General features: G+C 47.7%; 1 protein-coding gene across 4 annotated transcripts in view; it reads right to left on the bottom strand.

Annotated features, from left to right (window-relative positions):
• OPA1 (OPA1 mitochondrial dynamin like GTPase) overlaps positions 1 to 14,366 on the bottom strand; it is an 82,203-nt gene that overhangs the window by 64,604 nt on the left and 3,233 nt on the right. For 2 of the 4 annotated variants that reach the window (XM_036757958.1, XM_036757960.1), the window contains exons 2-6: positions 10,143 to 10,446; positions 9,079 to 9,175; positions 4,411 to 4,518; positions 1,183 to 1,236; positions 486 to 550 (exon numbers count right to left, since the gene is read on the bottom strand). In XM_036757958.1, coding sequence (XP_036613853.1) covers positions 486 to 550; positions 1,183 to 1,236; positions 4,411 to 4,518; positions 9,079 to 9,175; positions 10,143 to 10,446 — 628 coding nt within the window. The remainder of the gene's footprint in view (positions 1 to 485; positions 551 to 1,182; positions 1,237 to 4,410; positions 4,519 to 9,078; positions 9,176 to 10,142; positions 10,447 to 14,366) is intronic. The other 2 variants (XM_036757959.1, XM_036757961.1) reach the window with 1 other exon arrangement.

The following is a 14,366-nucleotide window of genomic DNA, read 5'->3' as shown; positions in this document are numbered from 1 at the left end:
CAAATTGCTCTGCCCAGCAGATCATGCGTCGCGACATATTGTAGTATTTTTTAATTTATTTTTTATTTTTAGTTTGCAACACTCAGTTCCGCAAGTTTTGGATTCCAAATTTTCTCTCCCTCCCTCCCTCGCCTCTCCCCTCACCCCTAAGACGGCATGGAATCCAATGTAGGTTCTACATATGCCTGTGCACTGAACTTATTTACGTAACAGACCAGTTGTAAGAAGAATTCTAACCAATGGAATGAACCATGAGAAAGAAGAAACGAAACCAAAAAAGAAGGGGAAAAAAAGTCTGCATTCAGACTCCGTAGCTCTTTCTCTGGACGTGCGCAGCTTTTTCCATCACGAGTCTTCTGGAGTTGCACGACGTCTCGTGTGAAGGGAAATGCTGAGCCCTTCCACCCTCCCAGGGGCCCCAGGAGATAAAGGACCCCTCAGAACCGACAAGCATACACACGCAGAAAGGGCTTTCCTTTTCCTACCTTCTTAAACTGCCGGTCGCTCTCTGACGCATCGGTCGCTCGAAACGCTGTTTCTCCCGAGGTACCTGAAAGACAAGCACGTACACCTGTGATCTCTCGCTCTCTCCACAACCTGCTCCAAACCCCAAATTACATCCGGGCAAAAGGGTGACTAGGACAGCAGCTCATCATCTGGGCTACAAGCAGCCGAAGATTACTCTCCATTTTCTCAGGAAAAATGACCAGTAATTTACTCAGAAATGAAGAAGTCACCTTATAGCGTTATTGAGAAAACATGGTAAGTAATTCCAGTGGAGAATAAACAAGGTAACCCTGGGTTAAGATCATTTCTGGTAGGAATGCTGACGGCTTTGCCAGGCGTAAGAACAGATATTAGACATCAAAATGACATACGGCAAAGACCAGATTTTAAATGCCAGCCACAACAAAGCAGATGAGACGCCCCAAAATTACTTTTCATGTTGATACGAAGAGCTTTGTGGATCACTCTGAGAAGATGAAAGCAAACAGTCTGGACCATATTTTACTATTGAGACACATGACCAAGAATTTTTGTTCTCCCATGAAGGAATGAGAGAATTCTGGGTTCTGCAATCCAGAAGGATTATCGAAGGAGCATTCCCGGTTTGATTTGTGATTAGTGTATCAGAAACATGGAAAGGCAGGCAGAGGTCAGCACAAAGAGCTTTGTACACACCTAACAACAGAAGTGGGTCAGAAGCTCCTACGACTTCACTAACCAATTTGTGACCTGTGAAAAATCAGCAAAAGGGGAAATGAAAAATAACATAAATGCACATGAATGTGGGGAGCCAAGACACCTGCTCTGCCTGCCTGACCCCCAGAGGGCAGCAAAGGGCTGGATCCCTTCAAGGCGCTCCTTCCCACCAAAGGGGGTTCTGAGCCACTCAAGGAGCAGCAACATCCATTTAGTGAAATAATTTGGTTATCCAGAGCCGACCCCGTAAGTCTCATCGACCTGCCGCCCCTTGGTTACTTTCCCCCTCGCTGACTCCTGAAAACCCAAGAACACTAGGTGCTGGCCACTGTGTCCTGTCAATGAATTTTTAAGTATTTTACAAAACACAAGATTTCAGAACTGAGAAAGAAAAGGATTCCCCTCACGCCCTACTATAGGAACCATCATCCGGCCTCCACCCAGAGACTTCTGAATGACTGGAGCCCAGGCCCCACAGGCAGGCCAGCCCATGGGAAGAGTGCTCTTGTCACCACACTCACATACAGCTTCTAGCTCAGCCATCTGGGCCAAAAGGCCGAGTCCAAGACCTCTTCACAAAAGAGACAGCCTTCTAATTCCTTATGCCCAGTTCTGTCCTGACCCAGATCTGACATGAGCTCAAAGCCTTTCACCACCCTGGCCATACTCTTAAACCCAAAATCCAACTGGCATCTCTGAGCTGTCTTTTCAAAGCATTTTTCATTACTTTTTATTATGTCTTCATCACATACTTTCTATCACTCTATTTTTTTAAAAGAAGAAAAAATTGAAAACAATGTGGTCCTGTGCTCAGTCATGAAAGGGAGACAAATAGACTGATACAGAGACATGACCATGCAAAAGAAGGGGAAAGAGAGGGTCACGTTCCAGACAAAGCTCCAGTCTGACAACAACTGGCCCTCAATCACTCCCCCACCCTCCTCCCAGTCACATCCCAGAGATTATTACTAAGAAACCTCTCCAGGGATAGAGGTGTACAAACCCACCCCCTGCAAGCCTCCCTCCCTGTGTAAAAGCCCCCCCACCCCCATGCTGCCAGTCAGCCTGGCTTCTCTCCTGGATCATCTCTGATTCCTCCCCGTCTCTTGGCCCCCACAAACACCACTGGCCAAGCCCTGGTCAATCTCTTCCCACATATCTTGCACCCATCATTTCTCTCTACTCCAGCAGCCATACCCTGATTCAGACCCTCTCTGTCCCGGACTTGGGGGCTGCAGCTTCCTGTAGAACAGAAGGCCCTTGCGGACAGGGACAGGTTCACACGGTGCCTGACACCCAGAAGGGGCTTGCTAAGCATTTGATAATTAAGTGGGATTCGCTGGTTCCTGCCTTTCCCCTTTCCAATCCATCCTCCAAGCCAAAATGGCCTTAAGGGGCAGTTTTGACCTGGTTACTCCATAATTCAAAAATCCAGAACTGTCTCCCAGCCCAGGAATGGAATTCTCCTTACCTACGCTCCCTAGGGTCTGTAGTCTCCTCCAAGGCTCAACTCAGGAGCCACCAGGTCAACAAACATCTTACTTGATGCCCAGCTCCATTCCTCCTCCCAATGGAAGGAAATCAGAGACCAAGCACTGATTAAGCACTTGCTGTATTCCCTGTGCTAAATGCGTCATCACTGTATGGCCTCATGGGATCCTCACAACCACCCTGGTAGATTACAGCTAAGGAAACTGAGGCAGGTGGGAGTCCCACAGCTAGGCCATGTCTGAGACCTGAGCCCAGGCCACAGTGGTCAGCAGTGATCCCGCGCCTCTCCAGCTACCTCCCACGTGAACGTGTAAAAGTTCACTCCAAAGAGAAGGTGATCTCCTCCTCTCATCTGCTTAGTACACAACCGTTCTCTTAGTAGGCAATGGTGGGCTTTCTTCCAACCAAAACTAAAACCCTTGAGAGCAGATGCAGAGTCCTCCTGATAATCCCAGTCAGTGCTGCACACAGTAGGCCCTCAATACCTGAGCCTTCCTGTAATCAGCAGGTGCATCTCTATTATTGCTGGGATGCATTTACAAAGGAAAGATGTACAAAGCAGCTAAATGATGCTGGTCTACAAAGGAACCTTCTGGTCTCCACCAGGTCCTCAGCCCAGAGAACACCGATCCTCAGTATATCATCAGTAACAGAATGGTATTGGCCTCTGTCTCCCCAGAGTCCAGCACAGTGTAGACAAGTGTTTATTATCCTTTGATAGCTCACATGCCCAGGGCCCTCTAAGGTTTGCAAAGCACTTTACAGACATTATCCCGTAGGATCCTCACAACAACCCTGGGAGGTCAGTTCCCTTATCCCTATTTCACAGACAAGGGAACTGAGGGTGAAGGGTCCAGTGACTTGCCCAGAGTCACCCAGCCTCTGGGAAGTGAGGCCACACTTGAACTCAGGTCTTCCTGACTGCAGGCCCAGCGCCCTGGCACTGGGGCCTGTCCCTCCCCCGCTGGCTTCCTGCTGACCACATACCCTGCCCCCCGGGTGCTGTCATGGATCCAGGGACTCGGCACAGTTAGCTACAAGAAAGAGCTGCCCGAGGACGGCCTTCATCTGAAGGCTCCCCGTGGGCACAAGCCCTGAAAAGGAAGGAGACCCTCACTCCTGCTCTGTACTCCACTCTCAGCCTCTGATCCACAGGCGATAAGCCGCTCCTCGCCAAGCTGCTTCTGGGAGGCTCTGGAAGCCAGAGGATCAGGTGAAGCTACGAGGAAGGACCACCTCACATGCACTGAGCAGCTGCAAAGGGCACCTGCACATTCCTGCCCAGAGAATGGGGCAATTCATGGGCCAATTTTATCAAATACAGAAATCCCTACACAGGCTGGCCTTGGGATTAGGGTTGGAAACTGAATGAGAAATCACAAGCAGGGCCAGGGTTAGAGCTGGAACTAGAAAACTCCAGGTTCTTGCATTTTACAAACTGTTTCAAGAGAACCAAGATAACATTTTAAATTAAGACAAAGAAAACAAGACAGAGAAAAGACCAAAATAAAGAGCAGATTCTAGCTGCCAAACCCACTTTCGTGAGCTTAAGGCTTTTTGTCTATTGGTTTTCTGCTGAAAGATTCCCCAGGACCCTCAGGGACTGCTTGGCCTCTCCTCCTGACACTCCCCTTTCAAATCAATGACTCAGCCCTAGAATCCACATGACTTTCTCTGCTGCTGGGACCTTAAGCACATGAAAGCGAGACTCCTCACCTGTGGAGAAGAAGTCCTTGAGCAGGCTGAAGCTTCCTGCGAGCTTATCCAAGTCTGGAACCAGCTTTGCCAAGGATTCTGAATCTGGAAGGGCTTTACTGAGCTTCTCTGGAGGAGAGGCAAGAGACACAGCCATTAGCTACAGCCTAGAAAAAGTACGTGAGTCTTATCAAACAAAGGCATCTCTTTTCCACAACCCCACCCGGCAAAGGCAAAAGCAGAGGAAAAGAACCAAACTTGGGATGTGAATTCCAGGAGGTGCCTCCAAGTAACTGCCAGGCACAGCTGTGACTACTAGTGAAGATGGGCACAACCACCTCCAGGCTTTGTCATCTGCCCAGCACAAACACAAAGCTCTTCGTAAATTTGTAATGCTCCTTTATAATGTTTTAGAAATCAAGTTTTTAGTTGTCCCCACTCTGTTGTTTTTCTTTTCTGACTCTAATCAATATTTTACGTAAAAATTCATTTTAATTTTATCAAGTACACTTCTTTCTCTTGTCTCTAATCACTTCTATTTGCTGAATGGAAAAAGTTACCTCCCTCCATAACTAAGAGAAGTATATTATTCAATTTATTTCATGTTTTTGTAGCTTTTTAAATATTCAATTCTATCATCTCAATTAACAGCTTCAGCGAAATGGCAGGCCACAAAATCAATCAACAAAAATCAGCAGCGCCTCTATACAGTAAGAAAATCTAAGAGGTAATGACAGGAAGAGAATCCTGCTCCAAGTAACTATGAAAAGCCTAAAGTATCTGGAGATCAATCTAGCAAAGGACGCAAACTATCTGTAGAGATTCAATTACAAAGAGCTCCTTGAGAAAATAAAGAACAAGTTAAACAGCTCCAGGACTACTCATTGTTCACGAATGGGCTGTGCCAATATGATAAAAATGATACTACCACCAAAGTTTATTTATGCTTTTAATGACATGCCAATAAAATAATCAAAGGGATACTTTATAAAACATGATAAATAACAGTAAATTTTATCTGGAGAAAGAAAAGATCTAGAGTACCAAAGGAAATAAGGGAAAAGGTAGGAATGAAAAGGGACCTCAAACTCCATGACATAGCAGCAGCCATCAGAACTATCTGGCATTGCTTAAAAACCAGAGAAACGTAGACACAACAGACCTAGAAACAACGGAGCTTAACAACCTGATGTTCAATAAAACGAAAATATTATTTATGAAAGGATTCCCTATTTGGTAAAAACTGCTGGGAAAGCCGACAGTTATTAGACCAACACCTGATACCACACTCCACAATACATTCACGGTTTTATATTCAAGATCAAATGGTGAAAAGTAGAAGAGAAGTCGTGTACCTTTCAAAGCTACAGGTAAGGAATCTATTCTTAATCAAACAACGGACGGAGGCAAAAAGAGAAAATGTGATTACATAAAATTGAAAAGCTTCCGCATAAATGAAATGAATGCACCTAGGGAAAGAGAAGCTACCAAATGGGGGAAAAATCTTTGAATCAAACTAATGTATGCAAGACACACAGAAAACTAAACAGGTATCTATGCACAATACATGTAAACACACACACCCAAAAGCCATTCTCAACAGATCAATGGTCAAAGAACACAAACACAGAACTCTGAATAGGAGAACTGCAAAGTCATAACAATCACATGAACTAACACCACCCCAACCCTACCCCCAACACGCACTCTGCACACGGGCAAAGACGACAAAAGGCAGGCAGGCAGGGGAAGGTGTGGGGGGACAGGCACCTGGGGCATTGCGGCTAGAGCTGGGCGTCAGAACGTGCGTATCCTCTGACCCAGAGATTCTGGCACATACCCAGAGGAGTCCCCACAAGGACTCCGGACTACAGCAGCGTGGTTTGTGGTAGCAAGCAAAGTAGCTGCCCTCTGACTGAGGAATGGACAAACAGCGATCCATTGATATAATGGAAGATCACAACATACAACCTGATCAGGACAGAAAAGCATGGAAAGATCTCTATGGACTGGGGAAGAATGAAGCAAGCAATGACCAAAGGACTCCATGGACAATCACTACAACCATGTAAATGGAAATGAAATTGCGGAAAACAAGCCAGGCCTCGAGAAGAGACAGAGAAGTGGCTTCGAGGTGGCTCCCCCAGGTGAGAGGTCCTGGGGTGTGGGCACCACATGTGTTTTCAGACATTTCTGATGTACTGCTTTTGCTGATTTTCTCTTTTCTTAAAAAAAAAAAAAAAAGTCTATTGAGTACCTGGAATTCTCAAAGATCTATAACATATTCATTTCCTGATAAAACTGTTCGCCAATTCTCCCTAAACACATTTATTAAATAATGAATCTTTTTTTGCAGGCTTTATTCTCTACAGGTTGAGCAAACACTCTTTGGTAATAACTGACTGGATGCCCAGGGCACTCATTCTCTTCCTGGGATCTGCTTTTCTATTTTTTTTCCTTGACATTTGCTCAGTATTTTGTTGTAAATTAGGGGGTTGCAAGGTCACCCAATCAGTCCCAGCCCATCCCACCCTTGCTTCTTAGTGTTCTGGGCCATTGTTTTCTATAGAAATTTAATAAGAATGGAATTACAGAAGTTCAAAGTTGGAAAGGTCAGTTTAATAAAAAGCACCACAGAAAACCTTGTTATTTTTACTGGTATTGTGCTAAACATATTTTAATTTGGAAAGTCCCATCATTTTAACTATATTAACTACATTTATTTGTGAACACTGAATGTACCTTCAATTACAGGAGTTATCCTTTATCTTCCACTCTAACGACGGGAGCATTTCCATTATTGTAATTTTTTATACAAGTCCTATGAATTGCTAAGTAGATGAATTTCCAAATATTTGATATTTTTGTCGCTGATGCAAAGACAATTTTTCCCTCTCATCTCTATTGCTAGTAAATGAGAATACAAATGATGGAGGTGAGGGTGAGAGAATCTCACATCTGCAACCATGAATTCATTTTCCGGCCATGCGTATTTTGGTTGAGAGGCTTAGATTTGCTAGATATGAGACATTAAAGCGTATTTGCTGAGCACTCTGATATTATCAAGTTACCCCAATAGTCTGATGCTTTGTGAAACCCTATCTCCTTTTCGGTACAACTAAAAATATTCAAGAAGTAAGCTCTCCCTGGAGAAGGAAATAGCAAACCATTGCAGCAGGATCTTGGCAGAGATGCCTTGTCAGACCCTCCCCACACATTCCCTTTGGGAAAGCAGGTAGAACAAAAGCTCTGGCCTTCCTTAGGGAATGAATGGATTAAGGATGACATCCAAACTTGACTCTTACCTACCAGAGATCCCAGGTTTCCCACTCACCTCAGTTAGGCACCCAGACCCACCTGACTACACACACAGACACTCCTTGTTACAGACTCTCCTGGCAACATTACTTGTAAAGCCAAGTTACAAGAATCACCCGGAAGCAGCATCACTGTCCAACAATAGGAGGATGATTAAATAAAGGGCCTTCTGTCAGTGCAAGGGTGTTAGAGAGCAATTAGGAAGGAGAAGCCCGAGGGACACACAGAGATCTGGAGGCAAAGCAAAGCAAGCCAAGGCCAGGACTGAGCTCCTACAAATGACAGTAAGAGGAAGGTGAAGGAGAATGGGAACTGAGGGCACGACTGAAGTTAATTCAAAAGCAAAATGTGGCAAAACAAGGTTCATTAACTGTGTGTTAAGAAATGGTCAGAACGGTTCCTCAGAAGCCCCTGTGATCTGCACCAACATCAAAGGAATTCTCTGGACCAGAGGTCAGGCCAGTGCCCCCTGCCTGCTTCTGTGGCCACCCCGGCTCCAGATCACGGGAGCTCTGTCAGCTTGGGCCGAGAACATCACGAGCATTCTCTCCAAGACCAAGATGAGTGAAGAGCAGAGCAAAACACAGTCCCTCCTGGCACACCAACCATGTTACCCATGGTGTTCTGAGGCAAGAGGCTCACCAAGGACTTAAGTATCATCACACTCCATGAAATCACTGTGACCAAATGGGTCTTCCCGCTGTGGGGAGGAGTAAGGGGGTGTGTGTGTGGTGGTGGTGATGGTGGGCGGGCAGGGGGGCGGGGAGGGTTCCTGGGAAAAGACCAGATGCAAACCAACATCTGAAGCAGAAAACAGTCATGGAGAAATGCCCAGGACGAAGTCCTGCTGAGTCTTCTTTCCTCAAGGCTAATGGTGCGGTCTGGGAACAGCCCTGGAGGCACCAAGAAAAGCCTGACAAGGCTGAGGCAGGGCCAGTGCGGCAGGTCCAGAGCACCCTCCCCCTCCTAACTTCAGCATCAAGGCTGATGGAAAATACTCCATCCTCGCTTTCTCTCAACAGGCCCTCCGACCCCCCACAGAGCATTCTCTCATTTGAGATTTTACAACCATTCTGGCATCAGTAACTGGAAAAGAATGAGCGGCCACCTCTGGACCTGACATTTAAATGGGACCAAAATCAAGCTAATGGTCAACGATCGCTATCCAAACGCTCTAGGTATAAAGTACTATAGAGAGCTCCTCGCGAGCCACCGTTGAGTGCTGAATAAAAAGCAGTTTAACCGAAAGCCAGCTGAATACATCACACGATGCTGACGGACTGAACCAACACAGCCAACGCCTTATAAAATCTGAAAACGGTGGTTGGGGGTCAGGGAGGGGGTGGGGGCGCTCTTGTTTCTGGCACCAACCAAAGTCGATGTACTCGTCCAGCTGCCACACAAAGTCAGGCACTATCCACTTGTAGTCACTGAGGTCAGGCATCATGTCCTTCCACTGATCAAAGGTCTGAAACATAAAAGCAAGAGTCAAGTGAGTCACAGAGACTGGACCAAGACTTTAACTACAACACAGTTTAAATGAAGCCAGGCTTCTCTCCTAGGGATGGAGCATCTCTCAAGCCTCTAAGCTTTCAACAGCTCCAAGGACTTGTTCACCATCCAAGCGAGTTGGTAGCTACATGTGTAAATGGACAGACTTCACCAAGACCTCTGATGGCAAGGGAATGCCAACAGGCTCACTCTTTTGTCCTCTTGATGTCTGAGATCAATCGAGTGGGAAAACCACTAGTTTCGGAATCTGGAGACCCCATCTCTGACCCTCGCCCTGCCACTGATATGCTGGAGAGAGAACGTTTCCTTCTCTGTAGGAGCAGGGAGTGAGGGCACGAGGCTGGTGCCCAACCTTTTAGGTCTGAAATTCTACAATTTTCACTAAAATACAGGAACTCGTTTTCCTATTTGTCCTCCCTCAAGCCAATGTGGCCCCAAACCAAGGAACTTCAGCACCAGGAAGGACCTTGGGGGCCACAACGTAGCCCACCCTGTTCCTGAACAACAGCAGCAGCCGTGGACGTTTATCAAATGTAGTAAGTATTCAGTAGCTGCCTGCCACAAGTGGGAGCTAGGAGTACTGGACATCGAGACAGGAAGCCCTGAGTTAGAAATCCTTCTCAGATACTCCAACCATTTCACCTGTGCAGCCTGACCTCCCCAGCCCTCCCCAGAGGATCTGTGGGAGGAAAAGAGTGATCACCTCTGTCAAGTGCTTGGCAGACCTCAGTGCATCACAGAAAAGCCGGCTGGGAGCGACCTGCCAGGCACTCTGGGAGGCTAGGGAAACCCCTGACATCTTTGCATTCCAAATACTGTAGCACCATTTTAGAGAAGAAACTAAGGTTGATGCAGGCTGGTCTCACAAGAGGCAGCAGGTGTGCTCCGGTCAGCCAGCCCACCATCGGAACCCCCCCACATACCTTCTTGGCAGTGTAGCCGCCACCCACCGCCGATCCCAGGAGGAGGTAGCGGAGTCGGAGGAGCCTGGCCGCCAGGCGGGCCGGCCAGAAGTGCCTCCGGGGCTGGTAGCTGGGCTTTGCTGGAGAGAGCTTCCATCTGCGGAGAGGGAGGTGACTGAGGGATGAGAACGGCTGACAAGAGAGCCGGAACTGAGGCCTCAGAGGACGTGGGTGGTGAAGGCTTCGGGAAATGAGATGCAGCCTCGGCAGCGACAGGGTCCCTCTGACCGCGTAGCGGGCGCTCACCAAGCTTTGGCAGACCTCACTGAAGGAAAAATGGGGAGGGGAGCAAAGGGTTAAACTTGAGAGCTTGAAACCCCATCACACTAGGCAAGTCCCCATGGAACTGCCAGGGACAGATGGAGGCTCAGAGAGAGGAAGGCCTGGCCTCAGAGCCCAGGAGAGGCAACCTAGCCCAGCCTGACCTCTGGCCTCCCCCTAACCTCCACAGCCCAAAGCCCACAGCCCACAGCCCACAGCCCACAGCCCATAGCCCATAGCCCACAGCCCACAGCCCACAGCCCACAGCCCACAGCCCACAGCCCACAGCCCGACCCCTCCGGCCTCGCCCAAAGCCTGCTAAGGGACTTCAGTTTAGAGGCAGCTGCGGCTCCACAGCTCCCACCAGGCCTCGTCAGCTGGCCGTCTGGGGACAAACAGGGCCTCTCTTCACGTGGACTTCCTGACAAGCATCTAGTCTCCCCTAACTCTTCCCTTCCCCCAGTGAAACCTCTTTAGTCCCTCCTAATAATCCTCAAGTGGTGAGAGACTGAGAAGCTCCCCAGAGTCCTCCCCACCGCCCCGTGGCAGGTCCCCCGAGTGGACGCAGACTCCCATGGAAGTTGACCAGCACAGCCCCGCCCCCCCCCCTTTCCTCTGCCAGCCACCCTTGAGGCAGAGCCCATCCGGCCCGCTCACCCGGAACTCGGCCTCCACACACACTGCCCTCTGCTGAGGCCCAGCACTGCTGTGGTGGGCAATGCTGACCTGGTATTTCTGCCAATTAAATTTTCTCTCTGTAGATTTGGGCCTACGCTTATAACTTGCTGAGCTCTTCGGGGATCCTGCCCCTGCCATCCTGGTAGTACAGTATTGGCTGTGTCTGAGGTCAGAATAAACCCAGTCTTCAACTTGCCCTTGTCCTGGGGCTGATGCCCCCAAGGGAAGCTCTGCCACCTCTCACTCTTGGTAGGACCTCAGATGGCTTCTTCCTTGGCACTTCCTTGGATTGTTGTTTTTGTGTTTGTCCTTCGTTCTCAAAGAGGACCGTGACATCAAGGAAATGATGACATGACTTGCAGTTGACTTTGAATTGATCCACCAGCCTCAACGTTCTCCTCCAGAGCCATTTGGGTCCAGTGGCCTGATGTTCACCCGGATGACAAGAGATGGCCCAGGATGCAATGGGAGACCCTGGCCCTTTTAGGCTAAGGCCTTCTCACATACTCAGGGGGGTAATACCCATTCACTGAATAGGCCTCTTAAAGAAGTTATTCAAGGGATGGCCCCTTTAATCAAAACAAAAACAAAAAAAAAAAATCAAACTGGGAAGGGAAGACCCTTAGGGTTCCTGGCCAAAAGAGAAACAGATACTATTTAGTATTTGCATTGACTCTGTGCTAGGAGGGCAGGGACCTATTGTCCAATCTGTGAGCTCCAGAGTGAACTGGGTTTAAAGCTTGGTTTTTGAGAAAGAAATCTAGCCAGTAAACCCAAAACAAAGGAGGCAGCCTTTGGCCATCCCTAGAGAATCCATGGTCCCCTATTTTGCGCTCTTTCCACTGGGGGACCCTATCTCTCATGATGTCAGAATCTTAGATTCCAATGTGTACTCTGGCTGTTTTCTGTACATCTGTCCTACAAACTCCTGGATGACAGAAACTGAATATTTCACCTCTGTATTTCTGGTACCCAACAAAGTGACTGGCCCATAGCAGATGCTTAATAGAGGTTTGCGGAATTAAACAGGATGAAAACAGTGGGGGGATAGACTTGAATTGCAGCCCTAACTCCATTACCAAATTTACTGTATCACCTCCATCCAGCCCTTTAAAGTTATTACACCATCTTCAATATGCAGAAAAGATCTTCTACCATAGATAACAACATGGAAGATTCCCTAAAGAATTCACAGCATGTTTACACCTCTCATCCACTTTAATGGTAAACAAACAATAGCTGCCAGCTCAGCTAGGGTCCCAGGGGGCTGGTGGGCAGCACAGACCAAGTTCACTGAGCTATGCAGCAAGGAGACCACAGCTTAGCCTCTACCTCATCACAAGCCAGCCAGTGCCTAGGGATGCAGTAGGGCCCCACCCGCCCCCACTGGGCTATCTGTAAGTCTAGCACAACAGTTACATCTCCCCAAAGAAAGAGCATCATAAAGAGGGGTTCTTGTCCCACCAAAGCCCTAAAAGACCCTTCGGCTGAACTTCTCACATCGGCGCCAGGGCCACACAGGAAAGCCTCAAAGCCTACTTAGAGGGTGAGCAGTTTTTCCCCATTCTGACCTTGTGGGCCAAACTCTCATCTCCTTTATGGCCCAGCAATGACTCTGGCCCCAGTAACTCAAGAAACTCAAACTGCTCTAAGACTCCTCCTGAGGACCCCATCCTCAAAGGATTCTGGGATCCAAATGACCAACTTGTTCTCACTTCTTAAAAAAAAGCCATTTTCTCCATTCAAATGACCTCAACATTAGAGGGAATTATCCTATGTATGAATGACTGATGTAAACTTGAACGTTTCCAGAGGCATTTCCTAACATAATTTAGGGTATAATAGGCTGAAATTCAGGAAGTATCCAAAAAAACTGAAGTGAGAAAAGGAACAAAGCAGAAAAGAATGATAGAATTTCATTGTGTTATTCCTTGCAGATTTTTAGTCTCAGCACCTAGTACACAGAGTGCCTTGTACACAGTGTGTTAAAATGGCCAGTCAGGATGGGAAGGGGTCATTCGGAAGTAACTGCCCCATTAGAATGTAAGCTTCTTGTGAAGGCAAGGACCCTTTTGGCCTTCCTTTGTATCCCCAGAGCTTAGCGGGGCACTGGCACACAGTAGGTGCTTAATAAATGCTTGATGACAGGAGTGATTCAGACTCTTAGCCAAGAACCTTGTGAGAGGGAGCACTGGACTGCCTGCCTCTTCAGGGAGTCAATTCTGCTCCCGACACGTTCCTTCCATCAAAAATAAATGGTCCTCTCCTTTATCTGCTATAGGTAGCACTTTCCTCTGAGAGCCAGCTAAAGGTGGAAACCTCTTCAAGGCTCTACAGCCAGCCAAGCACTCCAATGAAGAGCTGATAGCCCGGAATGTTATCATGCGGTTTGCTTAAAAAACATTTCCTAAGAGGAAAAGAACATTTATTTAAATGAGCCATCCTAAGGACCGATGTCATGGTGGTTACAAACGTCTAAGAGGTTTCTGCCTTCTTGTATGTGGACAAGTATGAATTTACCTATAAATGTAAACATGTAGGAGTGTCCTTTTGTTTATGAAAAGACATCTCCAAGAGGTTTACAGGAGGAATTCTGATCCTTCTTTGTGTCCTGGACCTCTTAGGAGGTCCAGGGATGTCTGTGGAGCCCTTCCCAGAAGTGGGTTTTTAAAGGCATGAAATAAAGTCCATGGGATTCCAAAGGAAACCGATTATACTGAAATGTAGCTCAAGGTTAAGAGTCGCTGGTTTGGAGGGACCAAAAGGAGCGGGAGGCTGTTAGAGCTGAGGATTTTCAAGCTTCATCTAGTCCTGCGGGAGGGTGAAATCCTAAAATTTCTTAAGGTCTTCTGAAATCGTCACTTCTGTGATCTCTAGTCATCGTAGAAATGAGAGCAAAAGGCACTCCCATACAGTACCAAGCCAGTCATTAAGTCCCTCCTATGTGCCAGGCACTGTGCTACAAAAATGAAACGGTCTTCCAACCTCATTTGATGGAGGAAATAACATGCAACATAGAGGCTGATAGGAACCATCCACACAGTCCCTTTGGGGGGAGCCCCAGCAGCTGGGGGGCCAGGGAAGGCCTCTGGCAGAAGGTAAGAGGGCATTCCAGGCAGGAGAGTGGGAGGGTCACCTAGAATGGACAGCGAGGACAGCAGTGAGCAGTACAGATGGCAGTCACTCGCCAGCCAGTCAGCAAGGTCAGGTGGGGCCAGGCTGGGAAGAGGCTGAGGGGTCGAAAAG

This window comes from Trichosurus vulpecula, chromosome 4, assembly GCF_011100635.1.
Source record: "Trichosurus vulpecula isolate mTriVul1 chromosome 4, mTriVul1.pri, whole genome shotgun sequence".
Classification (NCBI taxonomy): Eukaryota; Metazoa; Chordata; class Mammalia; order Diprotodontia; family Phalangeridae; genus Trichosurus; species Trichosurus vulpecula.
This window is presented reverse-complemented; position numbering and strand designations above follow the sequence as displayed.